This window comes from Acomys minous (genome assembly GCF_964271855.1).
Source record: "Acomys minous genome assembly, chromosome: 6".
Lineage (NCBI taxonomy): Eukaryota > Metazoa > Chordata > Mammalia > Rodentia > Muridae > Acomys > Acomys minous.
In genome coordinates this window covers 35,758,987-35,785,210 of record NC_140487.1, presented here as the reverse complement: position 1 = coordinate 35,785,210, position 26,224 = coordinate 35,758,987, and the positions used below count along the sequence as shown (strand labels likewise).

The following is a 26,224-nucleotide window of genomic DNA, read 5'->3' as shown; positions in this document are numbered from 1 at the left end:
CTTTATACAATACAGTGTTACTTTACAAAGTTGCTCTTTCTGATTAAACCCTATACACCAGAACCAGTCACCAGCTGACCAGTTTTCTGTATCCGTTTAGAGGCTACTTCAGTGCCATGTGTCTGTGGGGTTTGTTCTTGTTATAGTAATTTTGTTTGTTTGTTTGTTTTTCTTGAAGTTCATTTCTAGTCAGAAGTACCAATATAGAAAATAGATGTTAGGTGAAATAAATTAAGTTCTACTAATTAGAAGGATCTTGTGTTTCTAAGATTCTTCGAAATAAAGCCAAGAAAAAAGGACTTTATTAGATGTTATTTGAAGCTGTTTAATAGTGCCCACTGATGAGCAAGTTTCCTGACTGGCTCTGAGCACATTGCAGGTCTGTTTTAAAATGCTGTGGAACAATGTTTCTTTTGAATATTATTGCTAAGACATTGTGATATTTGTAGTTTGGGAGTATTAAGATTTAAGTCTATCTCATTTTTGAAAGGTAATAATCTACATTAGGTAAATACCTTTGCTTATTAATTAGGCTATACTTTTCCCAATGTAAAGTTCTCCTCATCCACAGAGAAATAAGATGCTTTTGTAAGTATCTCTTTAGTATGATCCATGTAATCGTGTGTACACTGACTGCCGGCATGAGTAAGAGCAAGGAGCAATATCCTTGTATTTATAGAAACTGGACTTGACTACACACCATGTTACACGGTTCAAACGTCATCCAGTAAATTTGAATTTATTGTATATTAACAAGCTTCTGTGTTTGTTCTGTGAATTTTTGAGTGTGCTTGAATGGTTATTAAAAATTTAAACTACCTTTGTAATCTTTTCTCATTAAGGAAATTAAGAAAAGCAGCCCATTTGGAAGTACATAGGGAAGGAGACGGTTCTAGCACCACAGATAACACACAGGAGGGATCGGTGCAGAGCCATGGTGCAGATGCCTCTTACACTGTTGGCGCTGTCTTCAGAGATCTGTGGCACGCTGCTTTCTTTTTATCAGGGTTGGTATTTATTTTAGGTTTTATATGACATAAAGATGCTCTATTCCTTTTCTGATATTTGTCTAGGTAACGAATATTAGTGACTTTGAATATTATAGCCTCATTACACATTTTATTTTGATAATCAGAGTGCTACAGTTTAAGGAGAAAGATCATAAAGTTTATGTGCAGCTATGTGTAAATACATTTATCTGCATGGGGATGAGTACATACTAACAAAGTATAGTGAAGATTTCTGGATTTTGTTTGCTTTTTTAACCTAGTATTATTTTACTGTGTTAATTAGTTCATTGTATTAATCAGTAATGTAGGTTAGAATTTGCTTTAATACAGCATGTGACTAATATTTATATTGCCCTTTTCTTTTACATCTACTTCAACTTTCTAAAATAATTTGAAATAAGCACCGTGAGTTAAGTGACTTAACTATGTACTAAAGTCTAAAGTTCTTCACCTGTTCACCAGGGCGGTGTATAGTTCGTACCATCAGTGAATGTTGACTAAGTAGGAAAAAATATTTGTAGCAGACTTCAAAAGTAAATCAACCCAGCTCAGTATTATACTATCAATACTTTAAAATACTTAGCTCAGATAGTTAAGAGTTAGTCATACTGGTTTACATATGGTGTTGCATAAATTAGAAAATTAGTTTAAAAGCCATGGATGAATATTGGATGTATTTAAAGGGTGCTATATTAATAAATCAAGAAAAGATTGTGAATAACTTTTCTTAAACAAACAAACAAACTTGTAGCCGGGTGTGGTGGCTCACGCCTTTAATCCCAGCACTCGGGAGGCAGAGGCCGGTGGATTGCTATGAGTTCGAGGCCAGCCTGGTCTACAAGGCATGTCCAGGACAGTCAAGGCTACACAGAGAGACCCTGTCTCAAAAAACAAAACAAAAAAACCCCACAAAAAATAAAAAACCCAAACTTTCCTGTCACCGAGCTAACAACCTCACTGGCTTCTGCTGACTACTTCCCTCCTTTTCCATCCCTTTGTATCTGTTCTTTTATGGTAACGTTTACAATCTGTTAAGCAAATGTGTCCTGTGTTTATTTTTACTACTTGTAATTTCTTAGAAGTTATATTCTAAATCATTTTGATAGTCAGCAGTAACATGGCTCTTAATCCAGTTGTCTATTTTCCTGTAAAGATGATTTGTTTTTATTTCTGTTTTTAACTCGGACTCTATTCTGTCTCACCTAAGAGAGCGTTTTGTTTTGTTTTGTTTTGTTGTTTAACAATTTTCTCTCATAAGGTATAAAAGTTTAATTACTACAAAGTCAGATTTTTTCCTAAGACTTTCAGACGAGCAATTATAAGTAGCCAAGTAGATATTTAGCTTTCAGGGAATCATTTAGTTGTTTTGACTTCAGTGAGTGATAATGCTATATTATAGAGAGCATTTAGATTAGTTTCTACTCAAATGAGACCCAGACTTCAGTTTTCTTTCTGCTGGTCCATAGCATGACAATGGCTAGAACTTCTAGTCATTGATGCTGCAGTGCCCAACTCCCTTGGGACCGACGCTGTTTAATTATGGCAGCTGTACGATATAAGTAGCTTAAAACATGAACCCCTCTCAGCTGTCTCTTTAGGGTTAGGCTTGCCAGCATAAGAATGAGACTTTTTAAAATATTAGGTACAAACAGATCCTGGGGAAATGCTAATTTTAGAAGTCCTATGCTAAATTCTGAAATCTTAGTGCCCTGTTCTTCGACGCTTTGATAAGTGTGACTACAGGCTTAGTGCTGAGATAGCCACTGAGACTTTACGCCCTGGTGATACATGGGAAAGCTTGGCTATTCTACTTAAGTATCTGAGTTAATGTAACTGATGGAAGAGTAGATAAAAGCAGCACACTGGATAACTACTATGAGTGATATCATGCTTTCTAGACATTAGGAAAAATGTTATTTTAAATTTTATTATGTCCAAATGCATTTCATTCTTAAAGAAAAACATCTTAAACTCAACCAAGTGCCAATTAAAAAATACAGAAATTAACTTAAATTCCTATGTTTAGTACTTTAATTCAGCCAATTGTTGTTTCCATTGGGAATATAGCTTCCATTAAAAAGATTAAGTAGGAAATGTAAGATTTTGGAGTTCTTATTTCAGGATTCCAAGAAATCCTGAATTTTCTTTCATAGCCTTTAAGATCTGTCATGCTACTAAAAAGTAGGCCAACAAATAGGAATTATTCCCTTGATTTTGAGTAGAGAAATTGGTGAATTAAAAACACCAGAATTAAGTATAGGCCGCACATTAGTTAATATGCTGGCTTTACTTACGTTTAGAATTTCTGTCTCAGGCTGGTAATGTTGCCCAGTGGTCGGCTACTTGCCTAGAACATGGGCAAGGACTTGAGGTGGGTATACTGCACTGCAATGTGCATGTGGAGATTTGCACCTCTATTGTTTATAACACTAAAGTGAATACTAAAGATTTAATACATTGGTTTTATTTAAGGAATTAAATATACTGCATAGTATAAGTTTAGTTCAACCAGAAAATTTCAGTTCAAGTCCTAAAATAAGGCCTTTTCTGAATATAGATAAAGTAGTTGAGTTATTTACACTTATAAACCAAGTCCTCAGCTGTCTTCAACAGACATTAATAAAAGAAGTTTACTTGTCAGTATATCTTAGAGTTTTAAGACTGTTAGTGGCCATAGCTATGTAACTCAAATTTATGAAAACACTATATTTTAGACTAGGACTGATCTTATGAGCAAGTTCTTTAAAAGTTGCACTAACTGTTGGGCTAAAGTTGTCAATATGAGAATTGTAGTAGTTTTATGATTTATTTATAGTATAATCATTGTTTCCCAAAGGAAGTAAGGGTATTAAACTAGTGTGTTTTTAAAGATCTTTCCCCCTGAATAGCTTTGACACAGGAGTTCTTCATCTTGAGCACCAATCATAATGCACGGTAGAAATTTCTACAAATGTCTCGCCATCCAAAAATTAAAGAGGTAGGATTGTGAACCTTGGCTATAACAGTGAGACTGTGCTTTTTTTTTTTTTAATCTGTAGATTTTTTTTCAATATCCAGTCTAGGCATTATGCTACTTGTTGGGAACAAAACATGAAGGTGGCCTTCATCTAAGTGTATATAACCCGCCAAAACAGAGCTCTACAAATAGAGCATGCCCTGGGGTTGAGGTGGGTGCTCAGAGTCCCTCTGTGAATGGGAACTCCTTCCTGTTCAGGTGGATCTTCAAAGTGAGATTTGTTTGTTTGTTTAACACAGGGTTTCTCTGTTTCATTCTGGTTGCCCTGAAACTAGCCCTATAAACTAGGCTGGCCTTGAACTCAAGAGATCTGCCTGTCTCTGCCTCCCTAGTGCTGGGATTAAAGGCATGCACCATCACTGCCTGGCTTTAAGTGAGTTTTAACCAGTAATTGGATATAATTAGTTCTTGGGAAATGGTTAAAGTCATTTCTTTAAGTCATTTCAAGAATCAGTATATGGAACCACAGGAAATTAAAAGGGTTCTGAATAGCAAGGGAAACTGTCAGTAGAGCAAGCAGACAGCCCATAGCCTTGGGGGGGGGGGGCTTTTTTTAGCTAATACATAGGGAGTTGATGTCTGGAATACATAAAGGTTTACAAAAATAAACAACAAAGACATAAAACTGTCAGTCAGTAAATCCCATGTAATGACCTGTAAATTCTCATAAATAAACAAACAAAAACTCAAACAGCTAGTAATTTATTTTTAAGTTCAACATACTTAGCCACTAGGGAAAGGCACATTAAAGCCACGGGAGCTCCTCTAGCACCCCAGTTGGAAAGGCCATCATCAAGAGAACAAAGGACAACAAATGCTTCCAAGTCCGTGGTGAATGAGGAACCCTTACTTGCTGTTGGCAAGTGTAAATGGTGAAGCCACTATGGAAATCAGTTGGCGGTTCCTTGCAATTAAAAACAGAACTACTATACGATCCAAAAGATGCAATATTATCCCATAAAGGTACATGCACATCCATGTATATAGTCACTTTACTCACAGTAGCAGAAGTGGAGCCAGCCAGTGTCTGTTAGCAGAAGAATGGATGGTGAAAATGTAGATGTAGCCTGCATACAGAATGGAACTTTGGCTTTTTAGAAAAAAACAGAATTATGAAATTTAGAGAAAAATATATGGAAATACAAAGGATTATATTAAGTGAGGTGGCCCAGTCTCAGAAGACAAAAATTGCACATTCTGTCTCATGTGGATTTTAACTTTGATGTCATATGAATCTAGATAAAAGATTGCAAAGTGGATTTAGACTATGAAATGAGGAGGGGCCACAAGAGAACAAGGTGCACTGAGGAAAGGGGGGGGGATAGCAAAAGGTTACACGCACCATGGCAGTAGTACATGCAACTTTCACTTTCTTGGCTAAGTAGCCTTTGGATTTTTGTTTGTTTGTTTATTTGCCTGAATTATGGTGTTTGTACATGATTATTTCTCCAACTCCACTGATCCTTCATTTTTTACCTGGCATTTTGCTTCAAGGTGACAGCTTCCCTCACCTGTTTGCTCAGGGATTTCTGTTTTGCTTTTACTTCATCACGTGTCTCCATGACTCAGTTGACCTAACTTTGGTCAGTGGATCACCTTCGAGCAGTTTCCTTGTCTTCCTAACAAGTCCCTACTGTTCGTTGAGGACTAGCTTATACATCCTTGGCTCCAGCCCTGAAGTCAGCCACATCTTCAAGGAGAATGGTGTTTAGAAACCAAAATCTCTGGGTGCAAGATGGTGGGGGGGGGTTGGTGGTGTTCAGAGTGGATAAAATTTTTTAGGGATGTGTTATTCAACAAGTCTATACCTATCTGGAAGGACATGTCTACTATAGTATGTGAAATAGGTATAGTTCTATACATCTTTACACATGTGTGTGCTAGCTATGAGTTTTCAGAAAGTGCGTTCTTCTTCTTTCCTTTTTTAAAAAAATGTGTATGGGTGTTTTATCTGCATACATCCCTGTGCATAATTTGTATGCAGTGCCTAAAGAGGCCAGGAGAGAGCATTTGCTCCTCTGGAACTGAAGGTACAGACAATTAGCTGCCATGTAGGTGTTGGGATTCAAACACAGGTCCTCTGAAAAACAACAAAGGCTCTTAACCACTGAGCTATCTCTCCAGCCCCATCCTTTTTTCTATTTCTGTATCTTCTTCATCAGCAACAACCCTGATTGGTCTTATTCTCAGTATGTTTTCATATACAGTGACTCTTGTGTGCGTAGCCTGTCTTTTGATTCTACCAGGATGCATATGGCATTCCTCTTACATGTTATTGTCCAAATTAGCTGCCATAGATCACTGTCAGCCTCCTCTGCTGTTCTATTGTAGCCTTTCTAGTTCCAGACTTCCTGTTTGTACTTTTAGTTGCAAGGGTGTTGCTTAAATTTATTATCTTCTTGCCATTACAGCTAGTTTCGTGATTTATCTGCATTTGGTTAATAAGAAACACCAAATGGCTACTAAAGCTCAGTAACTTACTGTTGATGTCTTCTCAGTGTCACAGAATTCTGAGAAAAATCAAGTTAGTGACTGGGAGGTGGCATAAAGCAGGAAGGCAGCTGGAAGACACTATGTGGAGTGAGTTCTGCTGGTACTCAGTTCCCTGTTTTCATGTAGCCTTTACCTTGTCCGTCTTAAAAAAGCCATTTTGACTGGAAGATCATCACTAGGCTTTAGTGGAGTTCTGCTTCACCCTGCATGTTTCCAGACACTGTTTCTTCTTTGCCTACTTACTGACGTCCAGACCTGTGTTCGTAGTTGCTTGCTGCTCTTTGGATTTCCTGTCTTCTCATGTACGCTTACCTTTCTTTTCTGTCTGATTCATGAATCTACTTTCTACTTGTCTTTTACTTCATTGTCTTCTCTTTCCCTTCTCAACCCAGTCATCCACCAGCCTTTCATGAGTACCTCTCCAACATACGATGAGTTTATTTGAATTTCAAGGTACTTCACTTAAAAAACAAAACAAAACAAACAAACAAAAAAAAAAACAAACCACCTATCCGTATATTACATAGTGTTACAGAGAAGGAAAGGGAATTGTTAATAACAGTGTTTTTCTCTAGGCTAAGATAACAAGGTACCTTTGTGCTCTTCCTTGGCATTTTTTTTTCAATGTTTTCCCCATCCCCTTTGTACCCATTTTCTCGCTAATCTTTGATTGTTTTAATCTCATTTTCTCTTGGATTTTTCGTGACACTGGGATCACATAGAAGGGAAACATTAGGAGATTGGGCTTCCAAGTCTTGCAACTGTTTGGATATGTGCTCTGAATATAAAGTATTGGAACTGTATAGGGCGTATGGGAATGTGGTCTGCTTGTTTCTGTTAGGAGGAGTTCTGTGGGAGAAGAGCAGGCAGAAAGGAGATGGGCTTCTTTGTATAAGACAAAAACTTTCTGTGTTTTGACAAAATTGTTACAAGAAATCCTAATAGGCAGTTTCCAAAAAGAAGGGGCAGTTGGAAGTCCTCTGGTTAGGGACTATTTTTGTGTTGTAATTGGCTTCAAACTGGCTGTGTTATTTCACCTGTAACCTTGTTGTATTATTCCTTAATTCCAAAATCAACATTTAGAATAGGTAAGTCCTAAGCCTCCGGCTAGTTCTCAAATTTTTTAATTAATTAAAATTAATTGTAAAATTTTAATTGGCATACAAGGTATTGTTACACCCAGTGTCTGAGTGGATGCTTTATCCTGCCCATTGCTGCCACCCCAGCTCCCTCCGTTCCCTTTTGTAGCCTCTCCCTCCCAGTCTTTCCCCTTCATGTCCCATGAGTCCCTCTGTCCTGCTTCTCAGCTCTTAGGTGGCTTCCATAGAACGAGTCACCAAGTTTCAGAATGGAGTGCACCAAAAATGCTGCCACCTTGTGAAAGCATTATGCTACTTTACTTTTCTTCCCCTACAGAATATGCGCTAGAGAAGTTCAAGGGGCTATTTAAATACAACTGCTTTACATTGTCTTTCCTTAGACGTCATCTACACGGAGCACTCTATTTTCTGTGGCCTCACATTTCTATTAAAGATTTCCGTTGGTAGCTACTTTCAGCTTTTAAGATTCCTAAAACATTTGCCTGTTAAAATTTATTTCCACATTGTATTTTATAAATATTTTACTCCTACAAATCAATATCCTTCATTCTGACGTTGTTGGTTCCATAACCAGCCTGGTCATTGATGATTTTTTTCTCAGATTCTTTCAGTGGGGGAAGAGGCTGCTTCTTGACTTTATCTTCTCCATGTTCACTGTTGCCAGACTTATACCTTACTGATTAAGTTTTCCTTTTCCCATATATTTTTCTGCTACAAAATGTCTTATGTTTTTGTTGTATATTAAAAGGAACTTATCAAAGAACTTATGTGTATATATACCAAAGGTAAAGTATTTGGGATAATATTAAGTCACTAATTATAACTTATCTGATGAGACTACAAAGATAATCTTCTTAAAATAAAAGCTTAAAATATGACAACCCTTAAAAATTGGACAAAATTTTTACTCTGGACATTGTCCACAGGCCAGATGATTTGCACTAAGAATTATTTGGTAAATTGGGGCTTTTCTTTGTGCTCTAGTGTTTGTACGACCTCAAAACCTACCATAAGTTGAACTAGGGTTTTAACTTGAGTGGTCATTTTATCTGATATTATTTCTCATTTACTATAAACTATAAAGGTAGCCGTCAAAATCTGAAAAGTACTGCTTTTTATAATTAATACCATATTTTAATAGAAATATCAATGTATCAAGAATGAGCTACAAAAGTCCATATAACACATTTTTATATATTCTCTTTTTCAGGTCAAAGAAAGCGAAGAGTTCAATTGACAAGTCAACTGAGACTGACAATGGTTATGTGTCCCTCGATGGGAAAAGGACTGTGAAAAACAGTGAGGCTGGAACTCAGGACCATGGACCTCAGTGTGAGACTATTCGACCAGAAGAGACAGCATGGGCCGCTCGGGCTCCAAGGAATGTTCCTGCCAAAGTCAGTGTCAGTTAGAGTTTATTTTGAAGTAATTTAGGTAGAATATTCACTCTCAAGTTAAGTGTTTTCTCTGGCATTGATTCTGTGAATGTTCATAAGTAATAGTTACAACACTAAAAACCTGGTTGATATGGTTAAACGTGATTGCAAGTGTAATTTGGTATGCTTGTACCAAGTATAAGTTGATCTGTGTTTTGGTTTCGTTGCCAAATGTTGAAGCAACTCACACTTATGGTTGGTGTGTATTAGAGCTTACCTTTTCTTCCCTACTTTCATGAGTATGTCAGAATTTGTACTAAGCTAAAGACCTAAGTTATTCTAAAAACTGAAGTGGGGACTGACTCTTATTCTGTAAGAAAATACCTTATTTCCTCTACATTTATTACATTTGGCTTTATACATGTGTTTTGGTTAATATATGATCTGAAAACAATTCTTTAACTTTTTGATTGATACAGTTGTTATTTATAGGTTACAATGTAATATTTCACTGCTTGTATACAACTAACTTATAGAGATTGGATCAAAATCATTGGCCTATTAATTACAAGTGTTTATCATATGTTGGGAACATTAAAAATCTTTTTCACTTTGTTTTGAAATGTGCAATAATTTGTGAACCATAATTACAGAAACTAAAGTTGTTCGTCTGTCCACGTGTGCCCCTGTGCTCCCCAGCCATCCACTCCTCCCACTGCTTCTCTTTTTACACTGTGGTAACTAATATTTCAGTCTCTCTCTCTTTATCCTGTCTGTCTGTCTGTCTGTCGTTTCAAATGACATTTTTTTTTGTTTTTATGGACTGAATAATAATCCACTCATTTGTCAGTACTAATTAAGGTTACAGCAGACTCAGTGTATAAATTTGGTGCTTTGGTGAAGTCTTTGTTCATTTTGTTCAAGATTGCTATTCAGAATCTTTCATGGTTCCCTGTAGATTTTAGGTGGGTTTTCCAGTTTATTGAAGCATGTTGTTGGAATGAGACAAGGGTACTCACTCCACCATTACTCAATAAAGTGCTTCACATCTTAGCTTTAGTAGTAAGATAAAAAAAAAATATAAGAAGGATTAAAATTGGAAAGGAAAAGTTAAATTTATTCTTTTCAAGTGGCATGAGTCTGTATTTAAAAGATACCATGGGCTCCAAAACAAAAAAACAAAAACAAAACAAAACAAAACAAAAAACCTTTAGATCTAATAAGCACTTGCTGAAAGTTGCAGGATACAAAATTAATATATATATATAAGTCAGTAACTTTTATATACACTAACAACAAACTTGCTGAGAAAGAAATTAGAATATCCCATTCACAATAGTTATACAGCGAAAACGTAACGTACCCTAAAAAGAAGCTGAAGAAGATACCTGGCAGTGGGCAGCCTTTTCATAATTCTGAGTGGACAACAGCATTAAATATTGTTAAAGTGGCTAGACTACCAAAATAATTTGTATTTAATGCAACACTCATTAAAATTCTAGTGAAATACTTGATAGAACTGGGCACATATGGGGCGGGGGGAGTATCCTAAAACTCATAGGGAAATGCAAAAGGCCGTGAATAGCCAAAGTAATTCTAAGCAAAAGATTATTGCCAGGGGCGTCATGTTACCTGACCTCAAACTACACCACATAGCCATAGTGACGAAGCCAGCATGCTGCTTCCACAAAAATAGACATAATAGAAGACCTGGAAATAAGCCCACACAACTGTAGACACCTCATTAAACTTTTAAAAAGATGTGTGCAGTTTATTTTATATGTATAATTTCTATTGTATTATTTTACATATGTAATTTGTTTGCCTGTGTGTATGGATGGATGCACACCATGTATGTGCCTGGTGCCTTCAGAGGTCAGAAGAAAGCATTAGATCGCCTGGAATTAGCTAGAGTTACCGATGTTGTGAGCCACCATTAGGGCCCTGGAGGATGAGCTTCTGCGAGTGCTCTTAATGTAGAGCCAGCTCACCAGCCCTGGACGCCTCATTTTTGACAAAGTTCTCAGAAACATGCGTAGGAGAACAGTCTTTTCAACAGATACTACTGGCAAAACTAGATATTTACCTTCAAAAGAATGAAATTTGATCTGTATCTTTCACCATGCTCAGAAAGTCAGTTCAAAGTATTAGAAACTACCAGGGGAAAATACTTCAGGACATAGGTGTAGTCAAGAACTTTTTGCTTAGAATCCAAGCTCGGAAAATAGCTCTAAGAATTGACAAACGAGGACACATAATGAAAACGCTTCTGCAGAGTAAAAACAGGGTGAACAAAGAGTCCATAGAGTAAGTGGAATTTTTTGCCAGCTGTACTTTAGATAGCAGGTAACTACTGGGAATACATAAAGAATTGCAAAATATCTGCTTCTTCCCCCCAACTAAGAACAAAACCAACCCAAAACTACCAGCCAGTGGGCAAAGAAATGAATAGAAAGTTCTCCAAAGAAGAAATACAAATAGCAATAAATAGTTCCCAAAGTATCCAATATGTATCATTATGGATATCTTAAAAACTTTATTTTCTGGAAGCAATGGGTATCAAGCAAAGAAATGAGAGCAAGTGTGAATGAAGACATGAGGAAAAAGGAACCTAGGGCAGCCATTGGGAAAATCAGTGTGAACGTTTATCAAAACTAAGAACAGAATTAGCGTAATACTGAAAGGACTGCATGTCGTACAGAGAGAACTTCCATCCATGTTTACAGCTGTTACGTGCATATTAACAAGATGGATTTAGTGTAGATATCCATCAACAGATGGGTGAATAACGAAAAAGGGGACCGTGTTTACTATGGAATTTTATTCAGCTGTGAAGAAAAATGAACTCTTCAGGAAAATGGGTAGAACTGGAAATGAACTAAATGAAGTAACCAAGGGTCAAAAAGACAAATGCTGCATTTATCCTCTCTCATGTGAATCCTAGCTTCTAATTTATATATTTATACATTTATGAAGGAGCGACCCTGGGTAGAAAGTGCTGTATGAAAGGGGCAGAAATGAAAAAAAAATTTTTAAGGGAGGGTATAAGATATATAATGTAATATGTGATGAAAGTGGACAGGAATATTGCTCATGGAAGGGTATAAGCAGGGGAGGGCAGGGAGCTGAGGGAGGGAGGAGAGAGAGGCATCACTAAAAGTAAGTTTGTATGAAGCGCTGTGAGGGAACATACTACTGTGCTTACTAGTTTCTTAAAATGTGGTCAAGTTAAATGATACTGCATTTAGGAATATAAGCATGGGTATTTTTGTACTGAAGGAATTGAGAAGATTTTCTTTAATTTTTTTAAATAGTGACTATTTATATTTTACAATACCAACTATGAATCACAAGTGTGCAGTTGGGTCTGGCTATAATTTAATACTCAAGTGTGAGCTGTCTGATACTATGAGCATAATATGTGTCATCCCTTTCACACACTTTCCAAACACAGCTTCAGGCACATATTACCTACTAAGTTATCTGAGAAGAACATGTCAGTAGAGCTTACGCCTCTTGAGTCGGTTTCAGAATATCTAAAATACGGATGTCTCTTACAGTTATCTATACAGAACGGGTCAGATATGTGCACACATTCCACTAATCACTTCTTGATGCTCTGTAACTAAATCAGTGATGGCTCCTATAATTGATGACCATGTAGCTTGATAAAATATTATACTTTTTCTCCCTCGTGTCTTTCAGCTTCTTTCTCATGGCCTCTGTTATACTTCTTACTTCTGTAAGGTGTCTCAGATACTTTTCTGACCAAACTGTTATTAAATTACTTGAATTATTTTTAAAAATGTATATTTAAGAATATAATCAGTAAGACATTTCTGCTGAAAATTTGGTAGTTCTAATCAGTTTCTAGGTGACAACTGGAGATATTTTGAAGGTACATATGTGTATGTGTATACTTTTTAGAGATTGTCATCTTAAAGCTCAAAGTTCAGTCAGAAGTTACTTATAGTTTTCTTTGTCTTCTCCCAACTAGGACACCCAAAGAAAGGTGACCAATGTCTCTGATGAAGTGTCCAGTGAGGAAGGTCCTGAAACAGGATATTCACTGCGCTGTCACGTGGACAGAACTCCTGAAAGCAGTCTTCGAAATAGAAAGCCACACCACTATAAAAAGCATTATGCAAATGAGGTATACAGTTTCACATTACTTAAATACTTATGTTACTTTCAGCAATTGAGTGTTACTATTGAAATATTTCCCACCATTATCAGTGTATATATATATTTTTTTTTCTTTTTTTTTTTTTGAGACAGTCTCACTATGTAGCTCTGTTGACAATCCTGGAACTTGTTATATTGACCAGGCTAGCTCCAAACCAGATTCATCTGCCTCTGCCTCCTGAGTGCTGGGATTGAAGGCGCACCACCACACCCTTTGTTTTGCCATAATGAAGGGTAGTGTAGCATTGATCCATTGGCCAGTAACCATTCGTTCACATTCAGTTTTTGCAGTATCTGTGAAGATTCATTCACTTAGGTGGTTCTTTCCTGTTAAATATATTTACTGGTTTACTGGTTGTGGAGGGCGTACCCCTTTGTACATGTCAGAGAACACCTTGTGGGAGTTGGCTCTTTCCACTAGACGAGTTCCAGGGATCTAACCCAGGCTATCAGGAGACTGTCTGACTTGCCCGCTGTCGGGTGTCTTTGCCAGCGGAGAAAGTCTGCCAACTCCTGTGCCAGTCTTTCCACAGCTCATCGTAGTGGAGTTATTTTCCAAGTAATTTCTCTCATGTTTCTATTGCCAATTATTAAATTCCTCCTACTATAACATTCAGTAATTTTCCTCGTTGGTTCCAGTTTTTTCTTTTTTATAAATTTATTTGTTTGTCTGGTTGGTTTGTTTTCTCAGACCTCTCCCCAACTTTCTGACATCTCTAGAGTTAAAAACTATTTAGATAGAGGAAAAATAATTTCATTCCATTTATTGTTCACTTTCTATGGAAAAAATTTCATTGTCTGGCTAGTGTTTAGCTAACACTAGTTTGTTTTTCCTGAATGATTTTGAAACACTTAAATAAAATTCCCGTGTTATGCTGAGGTAGCATACAAGTAGCCTCAGGCAGCTAGGAGTCACACAGCCCTCTTTTACACGTCTGGTTGGGCTTTGGTTGTCTCTTTTTCCTCTCAAGGACTGCATTAGACAGACACTAAGACAGTACACCAGCTTACTACTTTGTCAACCCCATTCTGTTTTTAAATGTAATAACCAAGCCTGGGAAATCAAAATCTTACTTCATGTAGTTAGAAGTTTATTGGTGCTGGAAGGAAGGTAGAGAGCTGTTTGATGCCTTTCCTATATAATTAGTTTTTGACTTTAGAGTGAGTCTTGTTTCTGTGACCTTTACTCTTTGCAGCTGTATTTTGACTGTTGAGATTTTTGATGAGCAAAGCACTGAGATTTTAAATAATTATCACTAAAGAAACATTTCAGCTGGAGCTGGAGAGATGACACAGTGGTTAAGAATATCTGTTACTTTTGCAGAGGACTGGGTTCAGTTCGCAGCACCCAAATGGTGGCTCACAACCATCCTAACTCCAGTTCTGGGTGATTGGCCAACTCTTCTGAACTCCTTGGGCAGTGTACATAAAACATACGTGTACATAGATGTAGGGAAAACACATACACATAATTAAAAATAAATCTTAAAAAAGAAACATTTAATCTATTTAACACTGTTAGTTAATAAGCATTACACAAAAATGAAATCTTAGATTCATTTATAAAGACTTTAAAATAAATGATGTGTAAACAGTTGCATTCAGCTCCCCCGATGTGACTGTAGAAACAGAGCCAGCTAGAAAGGGCATGCCCTAAGATAGAACAAGCCTGGAGAACAGCAGTTCTCAACCTGTGGGTCATGACCCCTTGGAAGATGTGATCATAATGATTTATAACACTGGCAAAAATGTTGTTTTGAAGTAACAACAAAATAATTTTATGGTTGGGGGTCACCACAACATGAGGAGCTGTACTAAAGTTCGCAGCGTTAGGAAGTTTGAGGACCACTGCTTTAGAAGCAGCAGTGGAGGCAGATGTGCAGTATTGTTTTGAACTTTAATTTACAATTACTGGACAGTTTAGTTGCCAAACTCTACAAATTACTGGAGTTTTTGTTTTTATTTTCTTTAAGAATGAGCCTCCCTCCTCTCAAACAAAAAATAATTTGGATAAGTCTCGTTGTTGTTGTTGTTTGAGACAGGGTTTTTCTGTGTTGCTCTAGCTGTTCTGGAACTCACTACATAGACCAGGCTGGCCTCAAGCTCAGAGATCTGCCGGGCTCTACCTCCCCTAGTACTGGGATTAAAGGTGTGTGCCCGTACCACCTGCCTCATGTGGTAAACGTAAACACACCATGATTAATACATTTATCATTTCATACAGCTATCACTCCAGAAGAAGATTCACACAAAGCAAAAACATAGACAAACCAAGCAACACTTTTCTTGAAGAAATGATTAGATTCCAGTTCCTGTATGTTGTAGGAAATACACAAATGACACAAAATCTATCAGAGGTTATGAAGGTGTTTTCAGGTGACCTAGAAATCAAATATAAAACAGTTCTCATTTACTTTCCTTTTATAAAATAATCTTAACTACGAAATGAGAGCAGTTGCTTAAATGTTGGAGGAAATAAGAGTGTTAGCACTTGAGCTAACGTGGGGGTCTTGTGGTGCCATGTGTAAGCTTCCGCGCCCTGCTCTTTGCTGGTTCCCACTGTGCACTATATGCGCTGCCTTCTTCAGGCTCTCCTGTTCTGAAACAGACTAAGAGACTGGTGGGCTTGCTTGGTTGACTGAAAGGCAGAACATATCCTAGAGACGGGACTTAAATATTCTGATTCCTTTATAAAACCAATTTAATTCTTTTTTTCAAATTTTGTCCAATTACTGTAGTAGATTAGATGCTTATCAAATGAAGAAAGCAAGTGATGGAAATCAGAATGAAGAAGCCATGGGTTTGGAATCCAGCTATTTAAATGACTTTGGGAACTCTTTATTTTCTCCCTAACTTTTCTGAGGCCCAGTTTTTGCATCTGTATCTCTAGGGAGCAAGACTCTTCACAAAAGCCAGTACATTGAACTGGTTTTTTTCTAATTAAAATATTTCTTATTATTTTAGACTAAACAGTTTTTAGATATAGTTTGGTCTTAAATGTAAATAAGCAGTTATTTTCAAGTTTAAGTTTAAGTAATGATAAAATACTTTTGGCAGTCTAGAGTTGGGATTATACACGCTTTCTTACTCATAAGTCCATCTATTAGTTTTAATTAAAAATGATACCTCTTGTTTGTCGTTTTATTTCATAATATGATTCGCATATATATCAGAACTTACTCTTAAGACAGTCCAATACTGCCTTGGCTTTTAAGAGAGTAACCAACTACACAAGGCTTCCATGCTTGCAACTATAAAACTGGTCAAAAGTTTATGGTTTGGGAGATCATAGACCTCCAGGGAAAATCTACTACTGTTGTTTTGCTAAATGCTCATACTGTCAAATGGCTTTCTAAATATTTATATTTATACTTATAGATTGGTATGGCTCTCAACCTTGGCCAAAGAAGTGTTTTATAATAGAGAGCAGTGAATACAGAGACCCATATTAGTCAAAGTGCTGAGAATAAGTGACTGCTGAATGTTCAGTCCTAAATGGGACATTTATGTCAACCCCAACCTCAAGGCTCAGGGAGTATCATAGAGAAGAGGGTGGAGAGAACGCAGGGGCTGGAGAACTGAGAGGGCTATGAGATGCTGTCACCTAGACATGCCTGGCTGTTGCACGCATGAGCTCAAAAGCAGCTATGGCTCGCCGTTACAGTAGTGAGCTGAGTCAACATCCTAGCATGGACCAGGGAGAAGCTCTCAAGGCCCCAACCCTACTTAAGGAACCACACTAGCACTTGATGGCTGCCAGGGAAAGGAACATCACTTTTCTTTTGTGTTGTGTCCCCTTAGGGCCCACGCTTCAGGGGACATATGGGTATGGGCAGGAGTCTTTAGAATCTAAGGGGTTTTTCATGGTTTTGTTTTTTAAGGGATGAGAAGGTAGAAAGGGGACCTGATGAAGGGGTCTAGGAGAGGGAAGAAGAAAAGGAGGGAAGATACAGTCAAGATACAATACATACACACATAATGTTGTCAAAGAATATTAAAAATATTTTTAAAACATAGAAATACAGGGCCAAAGTATCTCTGATACTAAATGCTCCATTGAAAGTACTGAGAGCCCAAGCAGAGTCCAGCCTTAAGTAAGGCCTTGGTGTCTTTGCTTCTGTAGCAGACGACATAATACTTTATAGCACTGTGAAAGCTAGCCAGCAGGTAGGGTCTGCTCTGTTATCTTCACTTTTCATGACCCAAAGCCAGCCTGAGCTACATAGGTAAACATTATCTCAGCAAACCAAGGGCTGAGGATAGTGCTCCATGGTAGAGTGCTGGAGGTCCTGGGTTTAAGCAGGAAACATTGGAAGTCTATACCGTACAAGCAGGGACTACTGTGCATACTTTATATACTTTATATAAATTTTAAAAGAAAATAGGTGCCATTTGCATGCCAAGTAAAGTCTGACCTGAAATATAAAATCAAATGATGAGAGGGCATCATTTTGTTAAGTCCTTAAAATTAATCTGTCCTTTTAATGTTTTGTTGTCTCTTCCACTGTCCTATGACAGACAGTGTGTTTGTTGTATCAGGAAAAGTAACAATATATGGTTCTGATAAAATCCTTTGAGTTGGAAAGAACACATAAATTGTATTAATGTCAAAAGAATATCTTGATTTCAGGATGCCCCTAAATCGGGTACTAGTTGCAGCTCTCGCTGTTCAAGTTCCAGACAGGATTCTGAGAGTACAAGGCCAGAATCTGAAACTGAAGATGTATTGTGGGAAGACTTGTTGCATTGTGCAGAATGCCGCTCATCTTGTACCAGTGAGACAGATGCGGGAAACCCTCAGATTAATCCATGTGGGAAAAAAGAATACAGAGACGACCCTTTCCATCAGGTTAGTTTACAGTGTTGGATTGTGTGGAGCTGCCAGATAAGCTCCTGTGATGTCTGTACAAATCTTACAGAGGTGACAAAAGAGCTTACATTCAATTAAATTAGTACATAAGGGTTTTCTGTTGTTTTTAATGTGGCCTGTAGTCTGGTTTTATTAGGCTATAGGGTCTCGGTGTTTATATTGTGGTTGTGTGTCTCATCTTTCACACATATGTCCCTGAGTTAGTAGATAGAGTTCTGTGGGCCAGTTTGTATTTTAGATGCCTTAGGCTTTTTTACCTGTTCAGATTCATGTACACCGTGGCCTAAATTCTGCCTTTAAGATTATGATTCAAAATCTATGTCTCCCGAGTACCAAACTTGGATTACTTAGCACCTGTAGTCGCATTATTCAATGGAAATATCATGGGTCATGTATGTAAGTTCACACTTTCAAAAGGTGAAATTCCTATATCATTATTTAACCAAATATATTCAACATATTACCCCTTTACTATATAATTAATGTGAAAACAGAAATGGTATAGAAGACATATTTTATATTAAGCCTACAGACTTTAGTTGAACCCTTAATGTGCATATCATTTTAGATTAATCACATTTAAGGTGCTGAAAAGCACAATTGAGTCAGGTACTGCATTGAACCCTTTAATGTCCATCAGTGCCCCAATTCTAGCAAAATTCCTCATCTGTCTTTATAAGCTTTCTCTCACTATACTCAGAACTTTGGTGAATGACATCTCCATCTATGGACTCAGCAGTCCAGACAGCTGTTGGCCATTTCAGGTCCTTACCCCTTGCTCGGGAGAGCCCAGGCAGCGTAGTGCCTACTACATAAGCACGAGGACCGAGTTCAAAGAAAGAAAGCAGGTACAGTGGTGCGTGCAGAGACGCAGTTATCCCGGGGCTGCCTAGCCTGCCAGGCTAGCCTCCTGGGCAAGCTAGTAAGAGACCCATTCTCTTAAAATGAGGTAGATAGCACTGAGGAATGACACTTGAGGTTGACCTCTAACCTCTGCATAGGTAAGTGTATGTGCACTTGCTCATGCAAACCCACCCTCCCCCACACACATACATAAAAGGGGGTGGGGGAGAGAAGAAAAGAGAGAAGGAGGAAGAGAAGACTCAGTAGGAAAATAAAGGAATCTGATGAGGAACTTACGGGGCCAAGTATATGAGTGGAGACAGGTAGTGTGCTAGTATGGTCACTTGTGTGGTGGGCAGGCAAATGCAGCTCAGAGCAATGAGACACCACTGATCAGAATCAGATTTCAAAACAATTTAAAAGGCCAGGCATTGTACATACCTTTAATCCAAGCACTCAGGGCAGAAATGAATGAAGGAACGAATGACTAAATAAATAAATTAATTAATTAATTTGAGAAATTACTAGCATTGGCAAGAATCATTAAACAGTATGTTGATAAAATTTGTACGGCTGCTTTGCAGTAGCCTATCACTATCTGACAAATGTGGAGGTCCCATCCTACTTCAGTGACATTTTAGAAGATGGACACAAGGAAACATCGATGTTCATCACACTGTATGTGATAGAACAAAATTAAGTGGGGTTGGGGGTGGCGAAAGACTTTAATCACAGCACTTGGGAGCCGTAGTCAGGTGGATCTCTTGTGAGTTCAAGGCCATCCTGATCTATATATCTATATAGTAAGTTCCAGGGTAACCTGGTCTACACAGAGAAACTGTGTCTTGAAAATGGAAAAAAAGAAAGAAAGAAAGAGGGGGAATGAGGATAGCACAGCTGTGATAATTACTCTTTATTGTCAACTTAGAAGAATTTAGAGTCAGCTGGGAGACTCTGGTTGTGTTTGGGTGCATATTAATCTGAGGAGAGAAGAGCTGCCCTGAACAGATGTGGCACCATCCCATGAGCTAAGATCCCTCACTGAATAAGAAGGAAAAGCAAAGCAGCTCAGCGTTGCCATTTCCCCTTCTCTGTTTCCCCACTGGGGCCACAGAGCAGTCGTGGCTTTCCTGTCAGGATTGACTACCACAACCGAGCTGAGAGCCAGGATAGGCCCTCCCTGAGCGGCTTTCTGCCAGCTGTTTTGTTGCAGTGATCGGCAGCATAACAGTAGTAAACTAGTACGTCAAAGCTTGTAATAAACAGTTCATAGCAATGAAATCAAACAAACACATGTCAACAAGAGTAAGTGTTGTGAATATAAATTTGCAAATTTAAGTTGAAGTATAAATTTGCTTTGTTTTTTGAATGAAAGCAATTTGAAGAACTGTGTAGTACCAGTTATATAAAAAATTGAAAACATGTAAAACTATTGTGTATTCATGAATAAAAGCATATGCAGTTGGAATGGAAGGCATGCACGCGAATAGTAAGCATGGAATTTGCAGTTATAGACTTGGTGATGAATCTGAGAAGTATACGAAATAATTTCCGAGTTTACCTGAAATATTTTACTTCAGTTCATTGAGAGGAAAGGGAAATGTGGTAAAACTACCTTCCTGAGTAGCTGAATGAAATGTTTCACTTTGAAGATATACCTTTTGGTTTTGGCTTCTGGCCCATTGCAAAGTGACAGGGGAAAGCAAGCTCCGCTGTGAGGTGTTGAAGGGTATGAATGAGTAATGTTTAAGGAGCACAGCATGGAAGGGTGGAGAAGATGAGGTAATTCAGATGGGACATTAAGAGCTGAAGGTATGTTTTTAAGGTGGGAGATATTGAGCACATTTATGTACAAATGAGGAAGCTAGTAGAGGGAAATTAAAAAATTACAAAAGAAGACATCCGCAGTTACTGGCAGGGGTAAGCACAAGCTCTGAGGTAGCAGAGGGCAGTGTATGGCGTGGGCAAGGCCTTGAAGACCCTGCTGCCTTTTGGTCTCTGAGGCCCTGGAGGCTCCGTCTACTAAGGAGGGAGAAGAGCAGGGAAAGGGATGCTTGAAATGTTTCCATGGGGGTCCAGATGGCAGGTCGGCCAAGAAAGGGCTGATAAATTGAGGGGTGTCTATGTTTAAGAGAACAAGTGCTTTGGAATCGAAGGTTTCAGAGACCTGATCTGATGGGTGGTGGCTGACAGTGACTCATTTCAAAGGTGAAGCAATTCAGGGTGTGGCTATGGGAATAGCTAGGGGTCCCTGCATCTGAAGAAGTGAAAACAGCAGTGAACAATCCATTAGACCCTGATGTTGGGTGAGGCATGTTCATATTCATCTAGGACACTGAGTTTAATAATTGAATTGGAGGTAGAAAGAAACGCCTGCGAGCGGTTTTTCCTGTAATTCCATAAGCAGCATAGATGCATGGGCTGCACGATTTTCATTGTATTTTTGTGTCATTTGCTCCTTGGTAGATCGTATATATTTAGTAAATACTAGCTTGGTGAATACCTGAAAAATACATTAAATGCATTTTAAAATGCCACTTAGTGCTTTTCAAAGTTATTTAGGAAATAGTTTGTTTAATAATTTGGCCCTATGTGTTTGATGTCATCCTTCTGTTTTTCTATGAGAGAAAACACCTCTTAGCACTCTACCTGCATATCTAATTATGATATCCTGTACTTAATTGATTAATATTGGCTTGCAATTGAAAGTTCATTTTTTTTCCTACACAATTTCCTATTTTTCAGGCTTCCAGAAGGCTCATATTTTTCAGTCTTACGAGTTGTCAGACAGTAGAAATTAGTTTCCTTCAATGAAAAAAACTACCAGATTGTTTTCTTGTCTGGCCGTAGGTCTGTGTTAGGTTTGCAAGACTATTTTCTATTTACCATCTAGATGTGAAATTCTCCTTGGGAAGGAGCATTGAGCATTTGGATTGGCATGTTCTTGTCAGAATATTGCCAGATATAGTTTTGTTATATTTGTAAATTGTAACAAACATTCATAGAAGAGGATATTTCTCTGCTAGTTATGGCTGGGTACATAATGAATAAGAATTCATATTCAAGAGATACCATTTTCCAGTAGGTATAGCTGGATTTCAATGACTACATTCTCCTATGTGGAAACACCAAGTAAAGTATTTTAATTTCTTTTAAATAAGGCAAAATACAATTGCAGTTTAAGGTTTCCATTTTGAATAAAGATAAAAGCAAAACACTGGAGATCTGGGATGAAGAGGAAAAAAAATAATAATGTAAACCTAAGGCCTTCAGTGTGTCCACCCTACACAGGCCACATATGACTTGTGCTAACTCTGAATTACACTCAGCACATCTGTTGAGGAATATGATGGTCCAGTGCTGTCTGAGGAATTTAAACTGCAGTCACTTGCTCTTGCTTCTGTGAGCCTTTTAGGATGCTGTTCTCTGAGTGCTGTGCATGTTCAAACAGGAGTAATTCTCAGAATGTATTTTACAGACATATACATTGAGAGACTCTAAATTGACCAGTTCTAATAGCCATCTTCTCTTTTGCCTTTTGTCTGTAAGAAAATAATATACATGTTTGCAAATGTAATGAGAGAAGTACTTTGAGGACAGCAAAGAAGTTGATTTCTTATTCTGTCTCTAGATTTACCTCCATTGTACTAACATCCTTAGTGTAATTGAGTAGATCTAATTTCTGTTATACGGTAAGACTTGAAATCTATTATTACTTGGTTAAAATCTGTTGACTCCTAGACTTTGCATGCTTTGCTGGCTAGTGCTATTGTCTGTGTGACAGGGTCTGGAGTCACCTAGGAGACAAGCCTCCAGGCACATCTGTAAAAACTATTTACAATAGCTGAGCCTCTGGGACACTCCTGTGTTGCAGGTTTTATTTTACTTTTTGCACATTTTGTGCCCCCCCCCCCACATGCCTCCCCTATGTTAAGAGCACTAGGATTGAAATTCAGGGCTTTGTGCACTGCATACCAGATGGGTACACTCCCTCTAAGTGACATCTCTAGCATTTTTTGTTTTGGTTTGGTTTGTTTTTTTGTTTCTTTGAGACAGGGTTTCTCTGTGTTATCTTGGCCATCCTGGACTCACTTTGTAGACCAGGCTGGCCTTGAACTCACAGCGATCCGCCTGTCTCTGCCTCCTGAGTGCTAGGATTAAAGGCATGTGCCACCATGCCTGGCTCTAGTCATTTTTTTTTTTTTAGAACATTTTGATTCTAGTATATTTCAGAATTTATTAAATTTTCAGAGAATGTTTGATACATATTTTGATATAAAACTATTTGTATTCTAAACTAACATATATTGTTTGTCAACAAGTTATGAACTGTCACTCAAAGTTGACAGTTAATATTTCAAAGCTTGTAAGCCCCTAAAGTACTGAATTATATAAAGACAATGGAAGTATTTAGAAAAGATAAAGATGTTTAGAAAAGATAAAATTTTACTCTTCTTTTTTATATATTATTGACTTTTTAGGCAACTTCAATTAGAGATTATTGGTGCACCTTTATTCCCCCATATGAAAAATTTTATGTCTTAAATTTATGGAAATACTTTTGAATATTGAATGTCAACAATCTGTTGATCATATTCCTCAGTTTACTATGAATACCAAATATATCCTTTATATAAATGTGGGAAATATATCAATCTTTGAGATAAATGTAAGATAGAAATGCTGTAATGTAAACAAATTAGTCCTATTCCAGCCCCAATGTCTTATGGTTTTCCTCCATATCATTATATGTTGCTGTTAAAGTGGTTTGTTGCTTTTGTTGCTACCTGCAGCTCAACTGCCCTATTTTCTAATTCAATTCATTTAATTATATATCCAAAACAAACAGCAAAACTTAAACATTTGATGCTTTATACTAAAGTTTTTCATTTTTTAAAATGTTTATTATTCCTTAAAACATTGAGAAATAATGCATTGTATTTCAGAGAGTGCTTGTAATTCTTTATGTATCTCCTTACAGTGTTTGCTGTATCTGGAATTAAGGAGGGGAGCTTAATTAATCCTCCCCAGAAATGCTGCTTTAAAAAAACAAAACTAAATCTGTTAATCAAGGTAAATGAGGGAAAATCTCTTCCAGGATGAGATTAAATCCTGTGGTTTTTCAAAGAGCTTAAGATCTCAGCCATCGTAGTTTGTATTGAGTGGCCATGAGCTGGACAGTTAGCAGAATAAAGAGGCAGTCATGGCTTTTAGCCTCAGATAGACTGGTTGACAAGTAAGTACTTTTGCCAACATATTTTGGTATATATTTAAATGATAGAATATTTGTTAAAAGTTGTATATTTTTATAGCTGCAAAATTTCTTATGTCATCTGTTTAATATATAACTAATTTTAAATAGAGGTTTTAATGTAGCTAAAATTATATGCGCATAGATATGACTAATGTACACACATGTGTTCCATTTATAAAGTATATATTTACCAATTTATATTTAGTGTAGTTACAATTATACAAACACATACAGCTATATATAGTTTTGTAGACACTTTTATTTGTGAAATGTGATAAACGTCTTCAATTCTCTTTTGTTTGTAGAGTCATCTGCCCTGGCTTCATAGTTCCCACCCAGGATTAGAAAAAGTCAGTGCGATAGTATGGGAAGGCAATGACTGTAAGAAAGCAGACATGTCTGTCCTGGAAATCAGTGGGATGATAATGAACAGAGTGAGTTCTCAGCTTTAATTTTTTTTTAATGGTAGATTTATTGGCACTCAGTATATGAACTAATTACCTAAATGCTAATAATGTATACACTTATTTTTGTCACCCTGGAAAGTTGTTACTTTTGTTTCTTTTGGCCCCATCTTAACCAGTGATTTGGCAGCAGACCCTTTCATTATTTGAAGGGACAGTGGGGTGTGGGGTGTGCGGGTGTCACAGCATTGTGGAGGAGAACAGAGGACAGCTTTGTGGAGTCTGTTCTTTTCTTCCTGCTCCGCGTGCGGTCTGAAGACCAGACTCAGGTTTGGCTCAGGCCTGGGTGGCTGTCTTAGAGCTCCCTCTCTCTGGCCTCCACGCTAGGCTTCTAACGTCTCTATTGACTTGGAATAGATGCCATAATGTAATTTTTTTCTTTTCCTTCAATGGATAAGATTGTGTATGTGTTTGAGAATTTATTAGAATTTAAGACTCAAGCAAGAAATCTGTATTGTGCTTGTTGCTTGCTTAGATATAAAGAATAATGCATACAGTGGTCAGACTTTCCAGTGGTTGAAGTTTGGTAAAAATACTGTGGATTTGGTATTTGTTTCAGTGATTATTGATTATTTTGTTTATTACTGCTTTCAGGTTTTTGTGTGTGTGTGTTTTGTTTTGGTTTTTTTTTTTGGTTTTTTTGTTTTTGTTTTTGTTTTGTTTTGTTTTTTACTAATTTCTCTAAATGACTAGGCATACTCTGATTTGGAGTTTTAAATTTCCATGGTATGTTATTTTGATAGGACTTTTGTCATTACTTTGTATAGGACAGGAATTAAAATAACTGCATAGAGATTGGCAGGTTCCATATTCTAGTTCTCACTGTGAACATTTAAAGCCAGTCGACAGGGAACGCCAGGGCTGGAGACTAGAGGAACTCTGTAGCTTAAACATCTGTGAGCTGTCAGATAACCGAGTCAGGTTTACTTAGTGTGTGAGCTTAAAAGTTAGCCCTATGACAATTCAGCTTTGCCGATCTAGCATATCAAAAGCTTTTATTTTTCCCATACTTAGTATCTTTCACTTTTTTATATCCTCCTTACTTTTCTCCTCCTATTTAATTTCTTCTCTTATTCTATATTTTATTAAATGATATTAGGGAAGAATTTTTTACACACCTAGTTCAAGAGAAGAATACAAGTTAAAGATTTATTGAATAATTTAAAAATAATATTTTTGTTTAATTATGTTTGGGGCCAGTGTATATATGTCACAGTGTGCTTGTGGAGGCCAGACGTGACTCTTCTTCACCGTGTGGGTCCTGGAGTTGTCAGGCTTTAATGACAGGCATCTTTATCTGCTGAGCCATCACTAGCTCCTGACTCTTTTCTTGAATGAATTGGGTTTAACTTAGCATGTGCTCTTAACACTCTAACAGTGTAATGCTTGTAAATATTTCTAACTTTTAAAATAACAAAATGCATAGATTACTTCAATCTCTAAGATTGATCTTTCATATCTACTTATGAATTGGAGATCTTATAATGAATGTACAATAGGCTTATTTTATAATGTATTAAATTTAAAAAATTAAAATTCTATTTAAAAGAATAAAGTTCCATAGGAATCTGTTCTACTTTAAATTCAATTTATGTACACTTTCCATTCTTTTC

At 37.2% G+C, this 26,224-nt stretch overlaps 1 protein-coding gene across 5 annotated transcripts in view; it reads left to right on the top strand.

The window, feature by feature from the left end:
- The window catches only part of PHTF2 (putative homeodomain transcription factor 2), a 107,290-nt gene that overhangs the window by 66,660 nt on the left and 14,406 nt on the right, over positions 1 to 26,224 (top strand). For 3 of the 5 annotated variants that reach the window (XM_084787285.1, XM_084787282.1, XM_084787283.1), the window contains 5 exons: positions 843 to 1,007; positions 8,830 to 9,016; positions 12,993 to 13,148; positions 17,811 to 18,029; positions 24,453 to 24,581. In XM_084787285.1, coding sequence (XP_084643411.1) covers positions 843 to 1,007; positions 8,830 to 9,016; positions 12,993 to 13,148; positions 17,811 to 18,029; positions 24,453 to 24,581 — 856 coding nt within the window. Of the gene's footprint in view, positions 1 to 842; positions 1,008 to 8,829; positions 9,017 to 12,992; positions 13,149 to 17,810; positions 18,030 to 24,452; positions 24,582 to 26,224 lie in introns of those variants that run through there. The other 2 variants (XM_084787284.1, XM_084787286.1) reach the window with 2 other exon arrangements.